Source organism: Camellia sinensis, chromosome 2 (genome assembly GCF_055761805.1).
Source record: "Camellia sinensis isolate YWXY chromosome 2, ASM5576180v1, whole genome shotgun sequence".
NCBI classification, from domain to species: Eukaryota; Viridiplantae; Streptophyta; class Magnoliopsida; order Ericales; family Theaceae; genus Camellia; species Camellia sinensis.
The window spans coordinates 202,861,012-202,883,077 of NC_138962.1; the positions used below are offsets into that span (position 1 = coordinate 202,861,012).

At 33.2% G+C, this 22,066-nt stretch overlaps 2 protein-coding genes across 2 annotated transcripts; both read left to right on the forward strand.

Moving 5' to 3' along the window:
- The first annotated feature begins 967 nt into the window (after window positions 1–967).
- On the forward strand, window positions 968–3,078 carry LOC114258175 (pectinesterase 2). Its single transcript, XM_028198062.2, has 2 exons — window positions 968–1,962; window positions 2,213–3,078. Exons 1-2 carry the CDS (start codon window positions 1,095–1,097, stop codon window positions 2,899–2,901), a joined length of 1,557 nt encoding a protein of 518 aa, XP_028053863.2. The 5' UTR covers window positions 968–1,094; the 3' UTR covers window positions 2,902–3,078.
- A 12,571-nt stretch (window positions 3,079–15,649) lies between these two features.
- Window positions 15,650–16,564, forward strand: LOC114258165 (uncharacterized). Its single transcript, XM_082913353.1, has one exon. It carries the CDS (start codon window positions 15,650–15,652, stop codon window positions 16,562–16,564), a length of 915 nt encoding a protein of 304 aa, XP_082769479.1.
- Window positions 16,565–22,066: the final 5,502 nt, after the last annotated feature.

Genomic DNA, 22,066 nt, shown 5'->3' on the forward strand with positions numbered 1-22,066 from the left:
TGAACTCGTTTGATTATTAAATGAGTTGAACTTAATTGAGCTCTTAACGAGCTGAGTTGTTTATGAATAATTTATTTGCAACCCTAATCAAAATCTTGTCAATAAGTTTTCACTTTTTTTTTGAAAAAAAATAAATAATAATAACTTTTTAAAAAGATTACTATGCATGCCTAAACTACATTTAGAAATGAATGAGTTGTAAACGTGTTTGGTGCCATTTTTAAGTCAAATACATATAATTTTTAAAATGGATAAATATATATATATATATATATATCAAAAATATATAACTGTCGCTTGAAATTCTAAAAAAGTCAAACATTCACGGTTTAATAACTTACTTAAAAAAATCAAGAACTTAAGATCCACATACTATGAAACAATTGCAAAATCTATTTTTTGTTATTTTTAATCAAAAAATAAAAATTATTTAGGTAAAAATAAATATAAAATATATAAATATAAAATATATATACCATATGACTATGATGAGTATTTTTTTTTTTAAACTACAAACTAATTTAAAAGAACTCAAAAATATACCAAAGCTTAAATATATGATATTGATTCAAACTTAATTTGACAAATTATACCATTGGTCTCGCTAATTTGGCGAAATTTATTTTGATATTCGTAATTTTGAAATTTTAATCTGCATGTAAATTAAAAAAAAACTAATGCAGAATTTAAAATGTTAATGGTACATACCAAAGCATAACATCCTGACAAAACTAAATGTATAGGATTTAAATGATTCAAAGTGAAACTATCCAGGTAGGACTTCGCTTAAATTATAATGATTAATGATATAATTTACTCAACTTAATCCCATGAGAACCACACCAAAAAAAAGAAGGAAAAAATTCATAATAATAACAATAAATTAATTGTACATTTTAAATTCTGAAACTTTTGAGTAATGGCTGTTTCCAGCCTTCCCTAAGTTGACCTTCTCTTATCCACCTAAACTCATAAAAAAAATACAATCCACTATTGAGCCACCCTTTCTTTGACTCCCTATATGAACCAACCCGTTCGACACCTAAACTCCAAGACAAACATTCATCATCATTACCTCAATCTTTACTCCAACAATGTCTCTCCAATTCTTCATCTTACTCATCTCTCTTTCTCTCCTCCTCTCTCCTTCCATCTCCGGCCGCCACCACTCTCCGTCAACGACAATAACTTGGTGTGGCAAAACACCATACCCACAACCCTGTGAGTACTTCTTAACCCACAACCCTAAATACATCAAACCCATCAAACAAAAGACAGATTTCTTCAAACTCTCAGTCCAACTAGCCCTAGACCGAGCATTACATGCCCAAGCCCACACCTACAAGCTCGGTTCGATGTGTCATAAGGAGCGCGAAAAGGCGGCTTGGGCCGACTGTCTCAAGCTCTACGAGTATACAATCCACAGACTCAACAAGACAGTCAACCCGACCACCAAGTGCAGCCAACACGACGCCCAAACCTGGCTGAGCACTGCCTTGACAAACCTTGAAACGTGTCGAGAAGGGTTTGAAGAGCTTGGTGTCGCCGACTATGTCCTTCCATTGATGTCTAACAATGTTTCTAAGTTGATTAGCAACACTTTGGCTATGAACAAAGTTCCATATCATGCGCCGAGTTATAAAAAAGGCGGGTTTCCGAGCTGGGTTAAGCCTGATGATCGGAAATTGTTGTCTTCATCGCCTCGGGCTGTGAAGGCAAATGTGGTGGTAGCGAAGGATGGATCGGGGAATTTTAAGACGATCAGACAGGCAGTGTCAGCGGCGAGAAAGAAAGGTGGAAGTAAGAGGTTTGTGATTTATGTGAAAGCTGGGATTTATAAAGAGAATATTGAGATTAAAGCAAATAATGTTATGTTGATTGGTGATGGGATTGGGAAGACTATAATCACTGGAAGCAAGAGTGTTGTTGGAGGCTCTACCACCTTCCAATCAGCCACTGTTGGTAAGTTCAAAATGCTCTTTGTTTTTGTTGTTTGTTTATTAGTGATTGGAATTGTCCGATATTAAACCATATATTGCTCATACGGATACGTAACTAATACTATTAGTTAAAACCATCAGCGAAACTGTTTTAAAAAAAAAAATCATTCAGTTAGGTTTATAAACATTTTACCTTATTGTTGCACCCAATAACTACTAAAACATATCCTTTTATCATCCAAACTTGACACGATATCTTATTATTGATTCAGGGGTAGTCGGAGATAGGTTTATAGCACGGGGCATCACAATTAGGAACACGGCCGGAGCAGTGAACCAACAGGCTGTGGCATTGCGGTCAGGTTCCGACCTCTCAGTATTCTATCGGTGTAGTTTTGAAGGGTACCAAGACACAGTCTACGTCCACTCTCAACGACAATTCTTTAGAGAATGCGACATTTATGGAACCGTAGACTTTATTTTTGGGAACGCCGCTGTCGTCTTCCAAAATTGCAACATATATGCCCGAAGTCCCCCTAACAAGACAAACACCATAACTGCCCAAGGCAGAACTGACCCTAACCAAAACACTGGAATTTCAATCCACAATTGCAAAGTTACCGCAGCTTCAGACTTGAAGCCAGTGCAAAGTTCAGTTACGACATACCTTGGTCGTCCATGGAAGCAGTACTCACGCACGATCTACATGAAGACATTCCTCGATGGATTGATTGACCCGACAGGGTGGATGCCATGGAGTGGCAATTTTGCTCTTAGTACTTTGTATTATGGAGAGTACATGAACACTGGTCCTGGCTCCTCCACCGCTAACAGGGTGAAATGGGGTGGCTACCATGTCATAACTAGCGCCACTGTGGCTTCCCAATATACGGTTGGAAGCTTTATCTCTGGCAAAAGGTGGTTGCCAGCCACCAATGTGCCATTCACACTTGGCCTTTGATTTACGTCTGCACGCATGGGTTAAGTTCTCCATGGCAAACCATTTATTTTCTTGCACCAAAATAAGGATTGTATAAAAGAGAATAAAATGTGGTGCAAATTTGGTGTGATTCTTAATCACTATTGTTGTATTGTTTTTACAAAAATAAAAAATAGAAAGAAGAAAACATTATTTCCATGTAGAGTTGTCATTCTTTTTTTAATTCCATATTTTAGAGAACCTGCTTATGGCTGCTATCTGCTGTATAATGGTGCTGCTGTATTATGGTGTTGCTGGATGCTTGTCCCAGCCCCTTGGCTGTCTTTCTGGTTTTCTTTCTGTTGTTTTTTCTCTCTGTTTGTTGGATTCTCTCCAACTAGGAGGTTGGAGTTTGTTCTAGCTCCAAGCTCCTCTTCATTGATGTTCTCCATTGTACTTTGTACGTGCTTCATCAATGAAGTTTTTTGCCGATCAAAAAAAAAAAAGAAAAAATAATGTTTGTCATTGATGTCCAATAATTTCTTATTAATCAAATTTCTATGGTGGTTTTGAACTTCATTAACAATGAGAAATTATGAATGTTTATTCTATTATACCAAGTGTACAAAACTAATTTGGTGTTGGCGCTTTTTGAAATTTCTTTACTTGTTTTCTTCTTAGATACTCACAAATTTCTTTAAAAAAATTACAATTTCATTAATTTTAAACTTCCCAATTTGTATATAACTGCTAATGGATTTTTAAATTCAATTTATCCTTCTTATTCGTAAAATCATGCAAAAATTTTGAGATAAAATTGTAAACATACCACGTTTACAATCCACCCATTCCCTACCACGTCCACCGGCCCACCACCACTATTGCCTCTCTTGCCACCTTTACCCTTCCCCATAACCGTTGCATCCAACCAATATAGCTTTGCACTAAATAGTTGAACAAATGTTGTGCTCTGTTAATGGTAAAAATAACAAAATAAAATAAAGGAAGCATACTTGAGAACTAAAGTACACTGGTTCAATCATTTATTCCATTTATTAGTTAGAGAACTATTAAAATGATTTTCAATTAACCTATGCTGTCGGTTTTTTTTTTATTTATTTATGAATATTCTAAAAAATTAAACTATTAGAATGCGATTTCATTTTGAACATGTAATTTCATGCTGAACTCACAATTTGAATTTGCATTTTTAAAAAAGTTGGTTAATTTGATAAATAATTTGAAAAGTATGTTATTTTGATAAATAATTTGATTTTTTAGAATTTTTATAAAAATGGTAAATTATAAATACACCCCTTGAAGTTTGCTTAAAACATGAATTGCCTCTAGTGGTTTGGAAAATTACAAATACCTGTCTGTCAAAAATTTTTATTTAACAGAATTAATTGAAAAAGTGAAATTTCTAACTGTTGACCTATACAATAATAAAATTATCTGAATTATTAATTGAAGTAAAATTTTAACATCATTAAATTTTTTTAATTAACTTGATAATTTATTAATGGAAGGACCTATTTGTTATGAAATTAGAAACCTTAAGGGACATAATGTAATTTCTACAACCACATAGAATAATTTGTAATTTAAGTAATGCTCAGGGAGTATGTTTGTAATTTACTCTTAAAAAAAAGAGAAAAAAAACTCATGTTGTCGACCCAAAAGAAAAACCAATATTGCACGCATATAATAAGTGCTATTTGCAATTGACCATGTTTAACATTTTCATTTACCATTTGCTGTAATTTTAAAACTAGGTCTTAGATTTTTCATTGTTTTGGACAACATAAATTAAAGTATTCCATTGTAATTGGGATTTAATATATATATATATATATGTGGAAAATTAAAAATAATGATAATAAAATAAATTTGTTATAAGACGACTCAATCATCATCTTACATGAATTTGATTGACTCAAGATCGTTAGGTAATAATGACATTATATTTTTTTAATGACTTTTTTTTTCTTTTAATAAAATAAAATTTAAAAATTTTCAAAAATAATTATGCTTTTAAGTTTTACGCAACTAGAAAGACTAGAAAGTAAAAGAGAACCAAAAAAATTAAAAATTTCCAAAAAAAAAAAAAAAGGTCCAATAAAGACAAATGAAAGCCAACAAAATAATTTTTTACTTTTTCTTGTGAATTTTTTCAAAAAAATAAAATAAAATATTTCTTAAATTTTTTTATAGTTTAAAAAAAAAAATTAAAGGCAAAAATCTAATTTTTAAACTTATTTGACAATAGGTGCAGTCACTAATTTTTTACGGCCATAAAAACATTCATTTTATAGAGAGTTATTTGTTCAAATTGTTTACACTTTTAAATAACTATCTGTTCAATAAATGAAAGGAGTAAATGCATGGATGAATCACGGATGATATAAGATAAAATTGAAATCTTATTAAAAAATCAACAATATTAGGTATCATGAAAAATCAATAATGAAAATAATCATGAAAATTTTGTGACCCTTGAATTACACTTAGAATAAAGTACTACACACTAATCAAGATAATTTAAGAATTATAAATTTTTCATGATCATTTTCATAAATTTTTTTTTATAATTCCTAATTTTTCTCTTAAAAAATTGGAATCTTTTTGACGAGGTTTTGATGATCCATGCTCTCAATATGTGTGCAATAGGCTTTGAAGAACCCATCATTGACCACATCCCAATTGTGTCTTCGACGGAGCCAAATGACTAGCTCTCTTTCTTGACAACTTAGGCCTCCTTTGATTGAAGTTTTTAGTTTTTATAAAAAAAAAAAAAAAAATTAAAAATTAAGAAGTTAATTTGTTTGAAATATGGAAATGATTAGTGCCATTTTATAAGTGAAAAAGTTGACGTGAGCTTGTTTAACTAACAAGTAAATTTCAAATGAAGCCTTATTTAGTATTTTGAATAAGATCATGAGATTTTTTAATTAATTTGATTTTTACTTATTAAAATAGTATGACTTACAGTTTTTATATTATTTTTTAGAAATAATAGAACAAGTGTCACAATTTGAATGACGTGGTGTATTGATCTAAACCACCAAATAAACTTTCCTCTTTTATTGCTCTTATATTTATGGTTCGATGACCTAATGATTAGGAAAATAATTTTTTTCATGAAAATCACCCTAACAGTAAATTGTACAGTGTAAATTTAAAATTAGTTCGATGTAGGTGACCTAGAATGATTATGGTAGAAGTAGTAAAGGAGATTTTTAAATCAATAAAATCATATCAATTGTCTTATTTTTTTCTTATTCTTTTGTACTAAATATCTTCTTTACTACTTAATGAAATTTAAAAAGATAGATAATATGATCGAGAGCAGTGGTGGAGCCAAGAAACTAAATCAGAAGGACACTTATTGATTTTAACTTCAATTTTTTTCCCCCTAACCAATAATGAGAAGATAATAATAATTTTTGAATTAATATTAAGTACAAAAACTTAAATAAATTATTACAAAGTATTTCACATAAAATTTTACAATTAATTTCGAGTAAAATAAAAAAAATATTACGTGTAACTAGCGTATCATGGATAATATACAAAAGTCGTATATTTAAGTCTTAAAATAAATTATATAATGGTAAGATAAATCAAATATTTACAAAATTTGAGTAAAAAATTCATATAATAGTGATATCACATCATTATTGGTATATGATATCACCAACCCATGGTAAAGCAACATATTAAGGGTGAACTTTACATGTAAATATAATTAACACTCTAGTAATTTTTACATATACATAGTGAGATTAATTATATTTGCATATCAATAATGATGGATATTATCTTTATATTGAGATTTTTTCACAAAATTTTTATACATGAAAATATAATTTGTTGTAGTCGCTTCATGTTCAATAAGACAATCATATTGTTTTCATAAATTTAAAAATACCCATTACATTTTATTCTAAATATTATTTTTATATAAAATTTTATTTATATATATGTCTAAAAAAAAATATCTGAGAGGGGCACATGCCATCTTGATTACCATGCGACTCCGCCCCTAATCGAGAGAACATAAAAGAGTGAGATAGAAGGTTGCTAGCCTTCCAATAATTTGTTGTAATCGCTTCGTTTTCAATAAAACAATCATTATTGTTTTCATAAATTTAAAAATACCCTTAACATATTATTCTAAATATTATTTTTGTTTAAAATTTTATTTATATATATGTCTAAAAGAAAAAAAAAAAAAAAATCTGAGAAGGGCACATGACCTCTTGATTACCATGCAACTCCACCACTAATCGAGAGAACAGAAAAGAGTGAGACAAAAGGTTGCTAGCCTTCCAACACTTCTCTTAGCAACCACGGCCACAACCCCCCCCCCCCCAAAAAAAAATGCAAGGTTCTACACTTAAATGTGTACAAGTGGACTGCGTTTTCATGGGTCATGGTGACCCACACATCTACCGTTTCCTGAACATTAATGTCTAAAACTGACCCTGAGGTGCTACAGTTTAAAAAAAGAACGACATTTGGAATTGAATTGTGCAAAAATGTATGATAATACTAAAAGTAGAGCTCTAATTAGAGCTATATTTATGTGGTAGTGGGCTTTATTTATGAATGATTTGATATATGTGTCTTTTTTTTTTTCTCGCTTCATGCCACATTATTAGTGCTATTATTAGAGTTTCAAATTTAGAATCATGAATCATTGCTCTTGAATTGGGTCATAAATTTAGCAAGATTGATGTCTTTCAACCATAGAAGAAAGAAACGCTACAAACTCAGAAAATAAAATTAGAGAAATATTCACAATTTTAAATCTACAAACAAGATTTATTGATAATTTATCTCTGCAAAAATGAAATCTGCATTACAAGTTCAAAATTATAGTCCTGGTTATTATTCTGGCATTGTAGACCTTACCATACATAATATCAAGGGTAAATTATAAACACATCTCACTACAACAAAGAACACATTCGGCGACTAATTTTGCGGACTAAACTAAATTTAGTCGCCAAAGGTATACCAATTTGCTACTAAAAATTTGTTGGTCGCCAATGGTAGACACATTAGCTACCAAACAATATTTAGTCGCCAAAGGTACATGCATCAGCTACTAAACCTTTTTGGTTGGTAAAAGTCCACTATTTTGTTACTAAAAATATATGTTATCGGAATTGTGTTTATTTTTGGCGACTAATTAGGTGTTAGTTGTTAAAAATATAACTTTGGGCGACTAAAGATGATGTTGGTCGCTAATTGCATAGTCTTTATAAATTATAAAAAAAAATTATTGGTTTTTATTTAATTTTTAGCTACTAATTGTGTGTTAGTCGTGGAAAAGCACCTTTTCGGAAATATTATTAATGAATTTTTTGCTACAAATGTGTTTTAGTCGCGCAAAATAAGGGGTTGGGCGACTATTTCAATTTTGGTCGCTAAATCTGTTTGCTTTACCGACTCTAATTCAGTAGCCAAACGAGCAAAATCGTTTGGAGGGAATATTTAATTTTTCATAAAAATATTAGCAACGAAAATTAATTTTGGTCGGGAATAAATATTTCTTTGTTTTATTTTTATTGCAACAGAAGTTCATTTTCCTCTCTCTCGCACTCATGCCTCTATCACTGCTTTGTCTCCATCGCCATCACTACAAGGCTTGCTGGATCATCACTTTGTCTCCCTCCTAAGATGTCCTCTATTTCGCCTCTCTCTCTCTATCTCTCTGTATCTCCCTCTCGATTTGTGTCTCCTTCTCTGTATGGCCTCTCAGTTTCCCTCTTTCTCTCACTCGCTATATACACACACACAAATCATATATACACAACCTTGATTCAATATATAATCGACCAAATTTAGTTTTTGACTGGGTCTCACTTACGCCTCTGCCCTATTCTCTATAGCTTTGTCTCCATCGCCATCACCGCAAAAGCTGCCGGATCATCGCGTAGTCTCCCTCCCAAGTATGTCCTCCATTTTTTAAACTTATTTGACAATAAGTGCAGTCACTAATTTTTTACGGCCATAAAAACATTCATTTTATAGAGAGTTATTTGTTCAAATTGTTTACACTTTTAAATAACTATCAGTTCAATAAATGAAAGGAGTAAATGCATGGATGAATCACGTATGATATAAGATAAAATTGAAATCTTATTAAAAAATTAACAATGTTAGGTATCATGAAAAATCTTTTATGAAAATAATCATGAAAACTTTGTAACCTTTGAATTACACTTAAAATAAAATACTACACACTAATTAAGATAATTTTAGAATCCTAAATTTTTCATCATTATTTTCACAAAAAAAAATTTCATGACCCTAATTTTCCTTTTAAAAAATTGGAATCTTTTTGACCAGGTTTTGATGATCCATGCTCTCAATATGTGTGCAATAGGCATTGAAGAACCCATCATTGACCACATCCCAATTGTCTTCGACGGAGCCAAATGACTAGCTCTCTTTCTTGACAACTTAGGCCTCCTTTGATTGAAGTTTTTAGTTTTTTTTAAAAAAAAAAATTTATAAAAAATTAAGAAGTTAATTTGTTTGAAATATGGAAATGATTAGTGCCATTTTATAAGTGAAAAAGTTGATGTGAACTTGTTTAACTAACAAGTAGATTTCAAATGAAGCCTTATTTAGTATTTTTGAATAAGATCATGAGATTTTTTAATTAATTTGATTTTTACTTATTAAAATAGTATGACTTATTGTTTTTATATTATTTTTTAGAAATAATAGAACAAGTGTCACAATTTGAATGACGTGGTGTATTGATCTAAACCACCAAATAATCTTTCCTCTTTTATTGCTCTTGTATTTATGGTTCGATGACCTAATGATTAGGAAAATAATTTTTTTCATGAAAATCACCCTAAAAGTAAATTGTACAGTATAAATTTAAACAACAATGATTCATCCCCCCTTTTCCTCCCATCCCCTTTGACCCCCTCTCTCTCTCATTGGTTACATTTTCATTTTCTTTTTCTTTTTTTTCCTACTCCTCCAATCACCACCCGCCACGTGGCAAAGGGGGGTGAGGGGTGACCCCCGAAAGGGGGTCCCAAGCATTATTCAAATTTAAAATTGGTTCGATGTAGGCGACCAAGAATGATTATGGTAGAAATAGTAAAGAGGAGATTTTTAAATCAATAGAATCATATCAATTGTCTTATTTTTTTCTTATTCTTTTGTACTAAATATCTTCTTTACTACTTAATGAAATTTAAAAAGATAGATAATATGATCGAGAGCAGTGGTGGAGCCAAGAAACTAAATCAGAAGGGGCACTTATTGATTTTAACTTCAATTTTTTTTTCCATAATCAATAATAAGAAGATAATAATAATTTTTGAATTAATAATAAGTACAAAAACTTAAATAAATTACTACAAAAGTATTTCACATAAAATTTTACAATTAATTTCGAGTAAAATCAAAAAAAAAAAAATATTGCGTGTAACTAGTGTATCATGGATAATATACAAAAGTCGTATATTTAAGTCTTAAAATAAATTATATAATGGTAAGATAAATCAAATATTTACAAAACTTGAGTAAAAATTTCAATGATAGTGATATCACATCATTATTAGCATATGATATCACCAACCAATAGTAAAGCAACATATGAAGGGTGAACTCTACATGCAAATATAATTAACACTCTAGTAATTTTTACATATACATAGTGAGATTAATTATATTTGCATATCAATAATGATGGATATTATCTTTATATTGAGATTTTTTCACAAAATTTTTATACATGAAAATATAATTTGTTGTAGTCGCTTCATTTTCAATAAAACAATCATTACTGTTTTCATAAATTTAAAAATACCCTTAACATTTTATTCTAAATATTATTTTTTTTCAAATATATATGTCCAAAAAAAAATATCTAAGAGGGGCACGTGCCCTCTTGATTACCATGCGACTTCGCCACTAATCGAGAGAACAGAAAAGAGTGAGACAGAAGGTTGCTAGCCTTCCAATAATTTGTTGTAGTCGCTCCATTTTCAATAAAACAATCATTATTATTTTCATAAATTTAAAAATACCCTTAACATTTTATTCTAAATATTATTTTTGTTTAAAATTTTATTTATATATATATGTCTAAAAGAAAAAAAAATATCTGAGAAGGGCACATGACCTCTTGATTACCATGCAACTCCACCACTAATCGAGAGAACAGAAAAGAGAGACAGAAGGTTGCTAACCTTCCAACACTTCTCTTAGCAACCACGGCCACAACCCCAACCCCCCCCCCCCTCCCCAAAAAAAATGCAAGGTTCCGCACTTAAATATGTTCAAGTGGACTGCATTTTCATGGGTCATGGTGACCCACACATCTACCGTTTCCTGAACATTAATGTCTAAAACTGACCCTGAGGTGCTACAGTTTAAAAAAAGAACGACATTTGGAATTGAATTGTGCAAAAATGTATGATAATACTAAAAGTAGAGCTCTAATTAGAGCTATATTTATGTGGTAGTGTGCTTTATTTATGAATGATTTAATATATGTGTCTTTTTTTTTTCTTTTTCTTTTTTTTTTTGGCTCCATGCCACATTATTGGTGCTATTATTAGAGTTTCAAATTTAGAGTTGTGAGTCATTGCTTTTGAATTGTGTCATAAATTTAGCAAGATTGATGTCTTTCAACCATGGAAGAAAGAAACGCTGCAAACTCAGAAAATAAAATTAGAGAAATATTCATAATTTTAAATCTACAAACAAGATTTATTGATAATTTATCTTCGCAAAATGAAATCTGCATTACAAGTTCAAAATTCTAGTCCTGGTTATTATTCTGGCATCGTAGACCTTACCATACATAATATCGAGGGTAAATTATAAACACATCTCACTACAACAAAGAACACATTCGGCAACTAATTTTGCCGACTTAACTAAATTTAGTCGCCAAAGGTATACCAATTAGCTACAAAAAATTTGTTGGTCGCCAATGGTAGACACGTTAGCTACCAAACAATATTTGGTCGCCAAAGGTACATGCATCAGCTACTAAACCTTTTTGGTCGGTAAAAGTCCACTATTTTGTTACTAAAAATATATGTTATCGGAATTGTGTTTACTTTTGGCGACTAATTAGGTGTTAGTCGTTAAAAATATAACTTTGGGCAACTAAAGATGATGTTGGTCGCTAATTGCACAGTCTTTATAAATTATAAAAAAAAATTATTGGTTTTTATTTAATTTTTAGCTACTAATTGTGTGTTAGTCGTGGAAAAGCACATTTTCGAAGATATTATTAATGAATTTTTTGCTACAAATGTGTTTTAGTCGTGCAAAATAAGGGGTTGGGCGACTATTTCAATTTTGGTCACTAAATCTGTTTGCTTTACCGACTCTAATTCAGTAGCCAAACGGGGCATAATCGTTTGGAGGGAATATTTAATTTTTCATAAAAATATTAGCGACCAAAATTAATTTTGGTTGGGAATAAATATTTCTTTGTTTTATTTTTATTGCAACAGAAGTCCATTTCCCTCTCTCTCGCACTCATGCCTCTATCACTACTCTGTCTCCATCACCATCACTACAAGGCTTGCTGGATCATCACTTTGTCTCTCTCCCAAGTATGTCCTCTATTTCGCCTCTCTCTCTCCATTTCTCTATATCTCCCTCTCGATTTGTGTCTCCTTCTCTGTATGGCCTCTTAGTTTCCCTCTTTCTCTCACTCGCTGTTTACACACACACACACATACATGCATATATATATATATATATACACACACACACAAATCATATATACACAACCTTGATTCCATATATAATCGACTAAATTTAGTTTTTGACTGGGTCTCACTTACGCCTCTGCCCTATTCTCTATAGCTTTGTCTCCATCACCATCACCGCTAAGGCTGCTGGATCATCGCGTAGTCTCCCTCCCAGGTATGTCCTCCATTTCACATTTGTCTCTCTCTCTCTCTGTATCTCCCTCTCGATTTTCCTCTCTCTTTCTCTCTCTCTCTGTTTACACACACACACACACACACACACAGAAATCAAATAGGAAATGTTGGAAATTACGGCATTATGATTGAAATGTGATTGAAATTAAAATTTAGGGCAATGCTTGGGGTGAGATGTTTTTGAAATTAGGCCAATGTTATTCAATTTGGGTGTACAAATTACAGAAATGTTGAAATTAGGCCAATCAATTACCATATGCTGTAAATTATAAATAAATAAATTACTGTAAAATAGTTTACTTTGCCCAGAATTGTGGGCATATCATTTACCATATGTTGTACAAGAATTATGGGCATAGCATTTACCATAGGCTGAAGAAGTGTGTGTGTGATTGTATGTGTACATGTGTGACTGTATCTATTAAAATGTGTGTGTATATATAAAATGATCTGTCTATTAATCATGTTATGCTCTATCTAAGAGATGGTTGGGTAATAAAACCATAAACTTATTTGTGTGTTGCAACAATGCAAGGCTTTCAAGTTATAATGATAAATCACTCTCACATGAGCTATGCATTTCTTTTTTGAAATGCATCTGTAATTGAGGATTCACCAAAAAAATACGTAATGAGAGGCAAGGAGAGCAACTCATCCAATCAGATATATTTGCAGATTTATTGGTTATCATTATGGTATTCCACAATTTCAAAGGGCCTCCAATCAAAAATTATTTGGTGTTTTTGAAGCGTTGTTTCATACTAAAAATACATTTTATACTTTTTTTGTGTTTGGCTAAAAGAAAATGATTTGTAAATATATATAATTTATAAAATATATCGAGACTGATGTGTGAATAGTTTTTTTTATTTTATTTTATAAATTATAGAATAATAGTAAATGAAGAAATCATAATAAACTATATCATTTTATATAAAAGTAGTATTCAACAATTTTATGTTAGCCAAATAGAAATGGTTCATTACGAATCAAATAATGTCAAAATGTTTCTTTATATATACTTATATATATCTGTATATCTGAAAACTAATAATAGCACATCAACCATCATCACATTGGTATACATACTACTAGAAGACATTGCTACAAAAACACGTAATACCTTGTTGTACAAAGGCATGGACCATGCAATATTCACCGACTCCTAGACAATGAACCCCCCTCCCACCAAAAAAAAAAAAAATGAAAAAAAGGGGAGTCACGAGGCTTCTCTAACTTTTTCTTAAGACAAGAGTAGAAATTGCATCATTGTTTTTGAGACTACATCACTGCAGTCACTGCATTATACCAAGTAAGTAGTACCAAAAAGCAAAGCTATGAGAAATCCTGCAACCCCCCAAATGTTTGTCTGTTCTAATGCCCCATACATATATACCAAGTAGTACCACTCTCTCTCTCTCTCTCTCTACACATAATTCAAGCTTCGTTTTGTTTTTTGATTACAGATTTTTAATTTGTCGGAAATTGCATCAAACATGTTCAAAATAGACTTTGCTCGACACCAGAACACTCTTCACCCTCAAAGAGAAGCTAAAAATAAAATCCATATTAAGACTATGATGTCTACAGAAACTAGACTAATAAATCCAATACGTGCTAGAGTCACAGACTGTACTTAAACGAATAGAAAAAAGTTTGCCTTGATTTCCCTTTTTATTTAATCTTTGCCTTTTCTTTTCTTTTTTTTTCTTTTGAAATACAAAATTTGCAAATTTAGATTTCAGAGATAGTGGTTTTATGTTTCTCTTGTAATTAATGTCACCCGTGAAAGACACTTGTATTAATGGCCACCACTTTCATGCACTATGTCAATTGCATTGAAACTATACTTAAATATTCCATGCAAAGCTTAAAAACACCCTAGTGTAAGAACTATAAGAACAACCCAAAAAAAAAAAAACACTTTGAAACAAGCAGAAGATATATAAACAAACCCAAAAGAAGATATAAATTAACAAGAGAAAAATAAAAATAAAAAAGAATTTAGAGTAATGTAATTTATTTACCTAGAGAAAAGGGTTCCGCAGTCACATCTATATTCTCTTGTTCCACAGGTTTTAGAGTGAGCCTTCCAATCTGATTGAATCGCATAGATCTTTGAACACTTCTCACACTTCCATTTCTTTTCCCCATGTTTTCTGCAAAAGTGTTTCTTGATTCCAGTGAGATCACCAAGAGCCCTTGAAGGATTGTGGTGCACACAACTAGGCTCAGGGCACGCATAGGCCTTCTTTCTGTTATCTTTGTTGTTTCTTTGCTTCAGCTTCCATAGAAGGTTATGTCCTCTCCTTTGAAGCTGCAAGTTTTGATCTCTCTGAAACCCCACCTTGTTTTTTTTTTTTAATTTTTTAATTTTTTTTATGGCCGTTGGATGTGCAATGGTTGATTTCAACCATCGCAACTATGCATAGCTCATGTGTTTGTAGCCAATGTTTTACATTTTGCTTTTACTGCCTTAAGCTCACGAGTACCCATGAGGCATTTTTTGTGAATAAATAACATGTCATGCACACACACTGTTGAGAGCATGAAAATGGTTTTGATTCTTTTGATATATCATTCTATTATTGACCATATGGTTTCACTAGTACTAGTGCTCTACTAGTTATGCTATCTAGTGGTCCAAAAGTATGGGTCATTTCTTAAATTAACTTCCATAATTACGCATTACATGGTACAAATCGTGTCATTTGGTCCCACTCTAAAAGAGATTTATGTGACAAGCCAAACAGTGAATGAAAAACAACATAATCTATCTCAATTTGAAATGCATGTTCTCATTTGTTCCTCGGTTAATCTTTGTGTGAGTTGTAGGTGAAAAAATGGACAAGAGTTGGATGACGATAAATAATAGGTTGACAAGTAAAGAGTATCAACAAGGGGTGAAGTCATTCCTTGATTTTGCTACGGCAAATTTAGGCGTAGAGGATGAAATTAGGTATCCGTGTGTCGATTGCATTAATGGCACAAAATATAACAGACAAGTTGTGTGGATGCACTTGATCCGAAGAGGAATGGCATTTTCGTATATAACTTGGGTGCACCATGGGAAACATGTTCTCGTGTCTCATCCTAGTGTACCAAATGACCAATGTGGAGGTAGTGGCGAATGTATGACAGATCCGCCCATAGATGAATTGCCTATTATGTTGGAAGAAATTCACGTGAGTGGTCTTATGGATGATCATACTGACAAGGAACCTAATGGTTTGGAGAGGGAGGATTTGCATAAGTTCATTAGGTTATTCGAAGATGCACAATGCAAAGTTTGCCCGACATGTGAAAAGTTCTCTATGTTATCATTCGTCATTAAGATGCTTCATGTGAAGGTGTACAACAAATGGAGCAACAAGTCATTCGATATGGTTATGCAAATATTCAAGGACATTCTACCAAAATGTGATCAAATTGTTCCATGGACACTCTACGATGCTAAGAAGTTCTTGTGTGACTTGGGTTTGGGATATGAAACAATTCATTTGTGCAAGAATGATTGTGCACTATTTTGGAAGGAGAGTGCTAATTTAGAGAAATGCCCTACATGTGATGCATGTAGATACAAGTTGAACGATGATGGTGGTAAAAAGATTCCACACAAGATATTGCGGTACTTTCCTTTGACACCAAGGTTCAAAAGACTGTATATGTCTAAAAAAACAGCCGCAGATATGAGATGGCACAATGAGAAGCGTGTGAATGATGACATATTAAGGCATCCGGTCGATGGTGAAGCATGAAAGGACTTTGATAAGCAACATTCGACGTTTTCTGATGACTCTCGAAATGTAAGGCTAGGGCTGGCAACAGATGGTTTCAATCCATTTGGAAATATGAGCACATCATATAACATGTGGCTCGTAATCTTAATGCCTTACAATCTCCCACCGTAGAAGTGTATGAAAGAGCCATATTGCATGATGTCATTGCTTATTCCCGGTCGTTCGGCACTTGGAAGAGACATTGATGTTTACTTGCATCCATTAATAGAAGAATTGAAGAATTTGTGGGAGCATGGTGTGCAAACATATGATGCATCGAATGGGCAAATTTTTAGAATGCATGCGGCGGTAATGTGGACCATAAATGACTTCCCTGTGTACGGTAACATGTCAGGGTGGAGTACAAAGGGTTACTTGGCTTGCTCTAATTGTAACAATAATGCATCGTCCCAGGGTTTACGAAGTAAAATAGGGTATATGGGTGCTTGTCACTACTTGTTTGAGAACCTCACTTGGCGAACAAGTAAGCTCTTCAATGGTCAAACGGAGCATAGGTCCAAACCTTTAGACTTATCGGGAGAACAAATACTATAGCAAATTGATTCTGGAACTTACAAGCCGTATGGAAATCACCCACAAAATCGAAAATGACAAAGGAATGAACATCAAAATTTGAATTGGAGCAAGAGAAGCATTATGTTTGACTTACCCTATTGGAAGACATTGAAGCCTCGACACAACCTTGATGTCATGCATATTGAAAAGAATATATGTGACAATGTTGTTGGGACACTTTTGAGCGTAGATGGAAAGAACAAGGACATGAACAAAGCACACTTAGATTTGGAGGACATGAGAATACATAAAGAGTTACACTTGAAGAGGCGTTCTAATGGGTCATTTGAGAAGCCTCCCGCATTGTACACAGTATCTGTGAAAGAAAGAGAAAGCTTTTGTGATTTCTTGAAATCAATGAAGTACCCTGATGGCTATGCAGCAAATATCTCTAATTGCGTGACCGCTCAAGCTGGAAATTATCTGGCCTCAAAAGTCATGACAGTCATGTCCTTATACAACGACTTCTTCCAATTGCGATGCGTGGCTACCTTAATAAAGAAATCGGAACGACACTTTTTGAGTTAGGAAATTTCTTTAAACAGTTGTGTTCAAAGACATTGAGGCGTTCAGATTTGCAGAACTTGGATGAACAAATCTTACTTATACTTTGTAAGCTTGAGATGATTTTCCCACCATGGTCCACTTGGAAATTCACTTGCCTCGAGAGGCTATGCTTGGAGGCCTAGTGCAATGTCGATGGATGTACCCAATTAAAAGGTATTAACTCAGCTCTCGTATTACTGTCAAATTTTAATTAACGCTTTACTATTGATATAAAGATTGCAGTATAACATTGTCATCGGCTTGATCGTTAGGTTGCTTGGCCGTCTAAAAGGGTTCATGGCCAACAAAGCTTATCCTGAAGGTTCTATTGCCGAGGCTTACATTTCCAAAGAATGTACAACATTTTGTTCAATGTATTTGGATAGAGTTGAAAAATTGTTTAACCGCCCAGAAAGGAATTATGACATGGTAACCATGGCCCAGGGTTGGCGGTATTCACTCAAAATATCCGTCCCTTTGGTCTAATGACAAGGGCATCCGATGTGTCCGTAGCTGAACGCGAGATGGCTCATTGGTTTTTCCTACACAATAGCACAGAAGTGGATAAACACGTAGAGTATGAATCCTTCAAACGTATTTAGAATGTGTTTGGTGTAAATTGATTAGTCTTTATCTTAGTAAATATTTTTGAATTGCATTTCTTGTAACTAGGGAGCATAAGAACTTGTTACACCAAAGAGTCGGTGCATTCAATATCGAAAATAGGCATCGGAAAGAATTCCCTAAATGATTCAAAGATCATGTAAGCTAGTATTCTCATATCCTACCATCAATCGTACATTACGTTAATATTGCGCATGCTTGTAACATGACACATGTTCTTCATGTAGATGAATGAATTACGGAGCCAAGTTTCCCCTGAAGCAACTCATGATATGTGGTCATTAGCCAATGGTCCTAGTGGCTTAGTGAACACATATTCAGGATGTATTTGTAATGGTGTCTGTTTCATACCATCGACCGTGACAACCGTCGTAAAAGTCATAATAGTGGATTAGTCGTGGAAGGGGAGCATAAAGGCCAATTGATACACTTCTATGGACACTTGTGCAGAGTGTGGGAAATGAACTATTTGTTCAAACGTCAGATTGTATTGTTCCAATATAAATGGTTTAACACCGGTAGTAGTAGAACTATGCGTGTAGAACCACATTTGACAACAGTTGATGTAACAAGTCGATGGTACAAAGATGACTCATTTGTATTACCAAGTCAAGTTGAACAAGTATTCTATGTTAATGACACCAAATTAGATACCAATTAGAGAGTCGTAGAAACGTTTCAACATCGAGGAATTTGGGATGTGCCAGAGATGGATGACGTACAACCTGATGATGTGTTCCAACAAGAAGAAACCGCCGAGGTCGTACCTGCTATGGCTATTGATGATGATGTGGTTTGCGTTGACATGATATTGAATCTGAAATTATTCCAATGGAAGTTTTGTAATCTATCAGAGGTGTAGAAGCCAAGGGTTTTACAGATGATGCCTTCATCTGTGATGATGAAGATGGATTAATGAGGGAGGGTGACGACACAGACGAAGAATATGACCTACAAAGTAATTTTGATACAGATGTTGATGTAGAATCTTGATGTATATCATGCTTTAGTTCATGTCATAATTAGAGCAATGTGAATGTTTAATTGGTGCACAAATGCAAATCAAACTCATTATAATGAAGGGGGCTATGTCTTTGTAAATGTCAATATGTCGTGATATAAAACACTAGCTGCATGAGTTTTTATGGGGAGAGTTAAATCTTTTAAAAACTAGCAGGATAATAAAGCATGTGAAATAAGACCAAATTTGCACTAAAATGAAAGTTACACCAGCAGAATTTTGCATACTTCCTGCAGATATATAGTGATCATGTTTTTATGTTTTTTTTTTTTTTTGAACAATTGGTGCTCGTTAAACTTCTATTATTATGAAAATTGTATAAATTTGTGGAACGCTGCATATGTCATTGACTATTGTAATCACACATGAAAATAATTTGGTTTTTGTGCAATTGTGATTATTGCTTAGCTTCTAAGTTAGAACATGCTGGACTTCTATTTTTCTTTCTTTCTTTGTTGTCTTTTTTGCTAAGTGTTGCTGATTTGAAATTTACAAGTAAGATATAAAGATTTTGCATTTGACTGGTCATACCTAATAAAGGTGGAGTAAGGGTGGAAAAGTAGGATTATCAAATGATTTCAATCCTATGCTTTGGATAAGTTGTCTCTGTATTGGTGGTCCTATCTATGCTTTTGTTATTGTAAGATGACATTTATGTTACTTATGAATCTACATTCTTCATGTGTATCATTTGGCTGGAAAATAAAGCAATTGTTTGAAGGGAAAACTAGGAAAATAGCACAGAATGGATTCGGTTGAACAGCCACAACACATCCACGACTAGTTTTGAAGGGCACGTTTACATCTAGTTTTGGTCTATCTAATGCTTATAATTGTTGCAAGCATTGAAGCAGAAATGCTATAGGGGAATTGTCTTAAATGATCATTTAATGCACGCTTTTTTGTTCCTTCAGATATAATAATGTTTCAAAATTCCATTTGAATTTAAGTGGCCTGACCTTTTTTAGTTGATATTATTGATTGGTATAATCTATGTGAAGTGCACCCTATGTATGAATTTAAGTGGCTTAAAACTCCAAGTCAGCAGCAACTTCTACTTGATGTAAATTAAACACAGATTCATTCACTGTGAACATAACCCAATTGAGTGAGTTTTCATCCAAGGGACCCCTCTAGCCATAATGAGCCCACAAAACTCCACTGCCTACAATACATCCTCTTCTTCTTTCCAAAATGAAGCCACAAATGTGAGTCCTACCTCCATACAAAACTGATTCAGCTTTAACTCCAATTCTTTGCAGCAGCAGCCACAAAACTATATTTGGACAAAGCAACCTAGAATGGCATAGCAGACCAACAATAGCTACAACATTTTAGTTTTCCCTCTACAGCCCAGCAATTCAGCAATTCAGACCAAACTAGCATTCAGCATAACAACCCGCATGGCATAGCAGACCAACAACAGATACAGCATTTCAGATTGCCCTCAGCAGCCCACTAAAACAGATACAACATCAGGCAGATCAAAGCTCCCCTGTGACACACCATTCCACAAATAGCAGCAGGCAACTACTTATCAACAGCAACAAACAGATCAGATTAAACAACTACCAAGGCTAGCAGCCAGCTGCAATCCATATACCAAACAGCACAAAACTATCTATGGACAGAGCTGCCTAACAGTATAACCGCCAGTATGGCATAGCGGACCAACAACATATCCACAACAGAGCACAGCAGCAGGCAGATCACAGGTCAACCCCTTAGTTCAAGGTCGGTTAACTTATTCCTTCTGTCCCGTATTCACATAAGAATTAGATGCCCTGATGTGATCCATTCCTTATTCTTCTAGCTTTAAAGTGCAATAATCAACCATTATTTCAGAACTTTTTTTGGAGTTTGCATTTGGCGCATTGTTTTGTGTGTTAATTTTAACAAATACATCCTTAATATTTTAAATTGTGTTTGCATCAAAAAATGAACATAGAATAGAATATGATGGCCCAGTCTATTACTACTCGAAAAAAAAAAAAAACCAACGTATAAAATGATTGTGTGGTTCAAATCTTTTTTTTAAAAGTAAGTCCCACTGAAATTTTTCTATGACGAATTTTTATTTATTTTTATTGTTTTTGTGTAATTTAGTTCATGTATATCATGCTATATAATGTAATTAAGCATGTACTAGTTGAGTTATTTCATGCTTTCTAATTTATTTTTGTCTAATTTATTTCATATAGTTCATGCATTATAATGTATTTTATTTCATGTATATCATGCTTTATTGTGTTATTGCAGTTTGGAAAATGGTTCCTGGCTTAAAGACTGGTCGGCTTCGGAAAAAGACACTTACGAGCATAATAACAGACTCGCCGGCTGCTATTCCTTTAGGATCAACTGTTGCTCCATCTCCTGTTGTCCCCGTACGATCAAATGCGAGACCATCTCATCATGCCACTAGCCAACCAATGGTTGATTCTGATGAGACACAAGCCCCATCCGAAACGCAGCCGAGTGGCATAGGTAAGATTAAAGTGTATCAAAATTTTCAATTATCACTTGCCATTTTTTACAATTTTTTACAATTTTGTTAACAGGGACTTCGAAGCCCCTACGTGTACGCGGACTGACACTTGGCAAAGGAATACAAAAAAAAATTAAAGCCAAGAAAGGGAAAAAATGTTATGTTCACATTGATCATGCGTTGAATGCAATGACTGGCAAGTATGCCACTCCAGCAACTAACGAGTTAG

Bases quoted from the DNA above. Each gene is read 5' to 3' on its own strand.
- LOC114258165 (XM_082913353.1), top strand. From the start codon at position 15,650: ATGGACAAGAGTTGGATGACGATAAATAATAGGTTGACAAGTAAAGAG.
- LOC114258175 (XM_028198062.2), top strand. From the start codon at position 1,095: ATGTCTCTCCAATTCTTCATCTTACTCATCTCTCTTTCTCTCCTCCTC. The intron at 1,963-2,212 runs GTAAGTTCAAAA...TTATTGATTCAG, and splicing joins CTTCCAATCAGCCACTGTTG to GGGTAGTCGGAGATAGGTTT.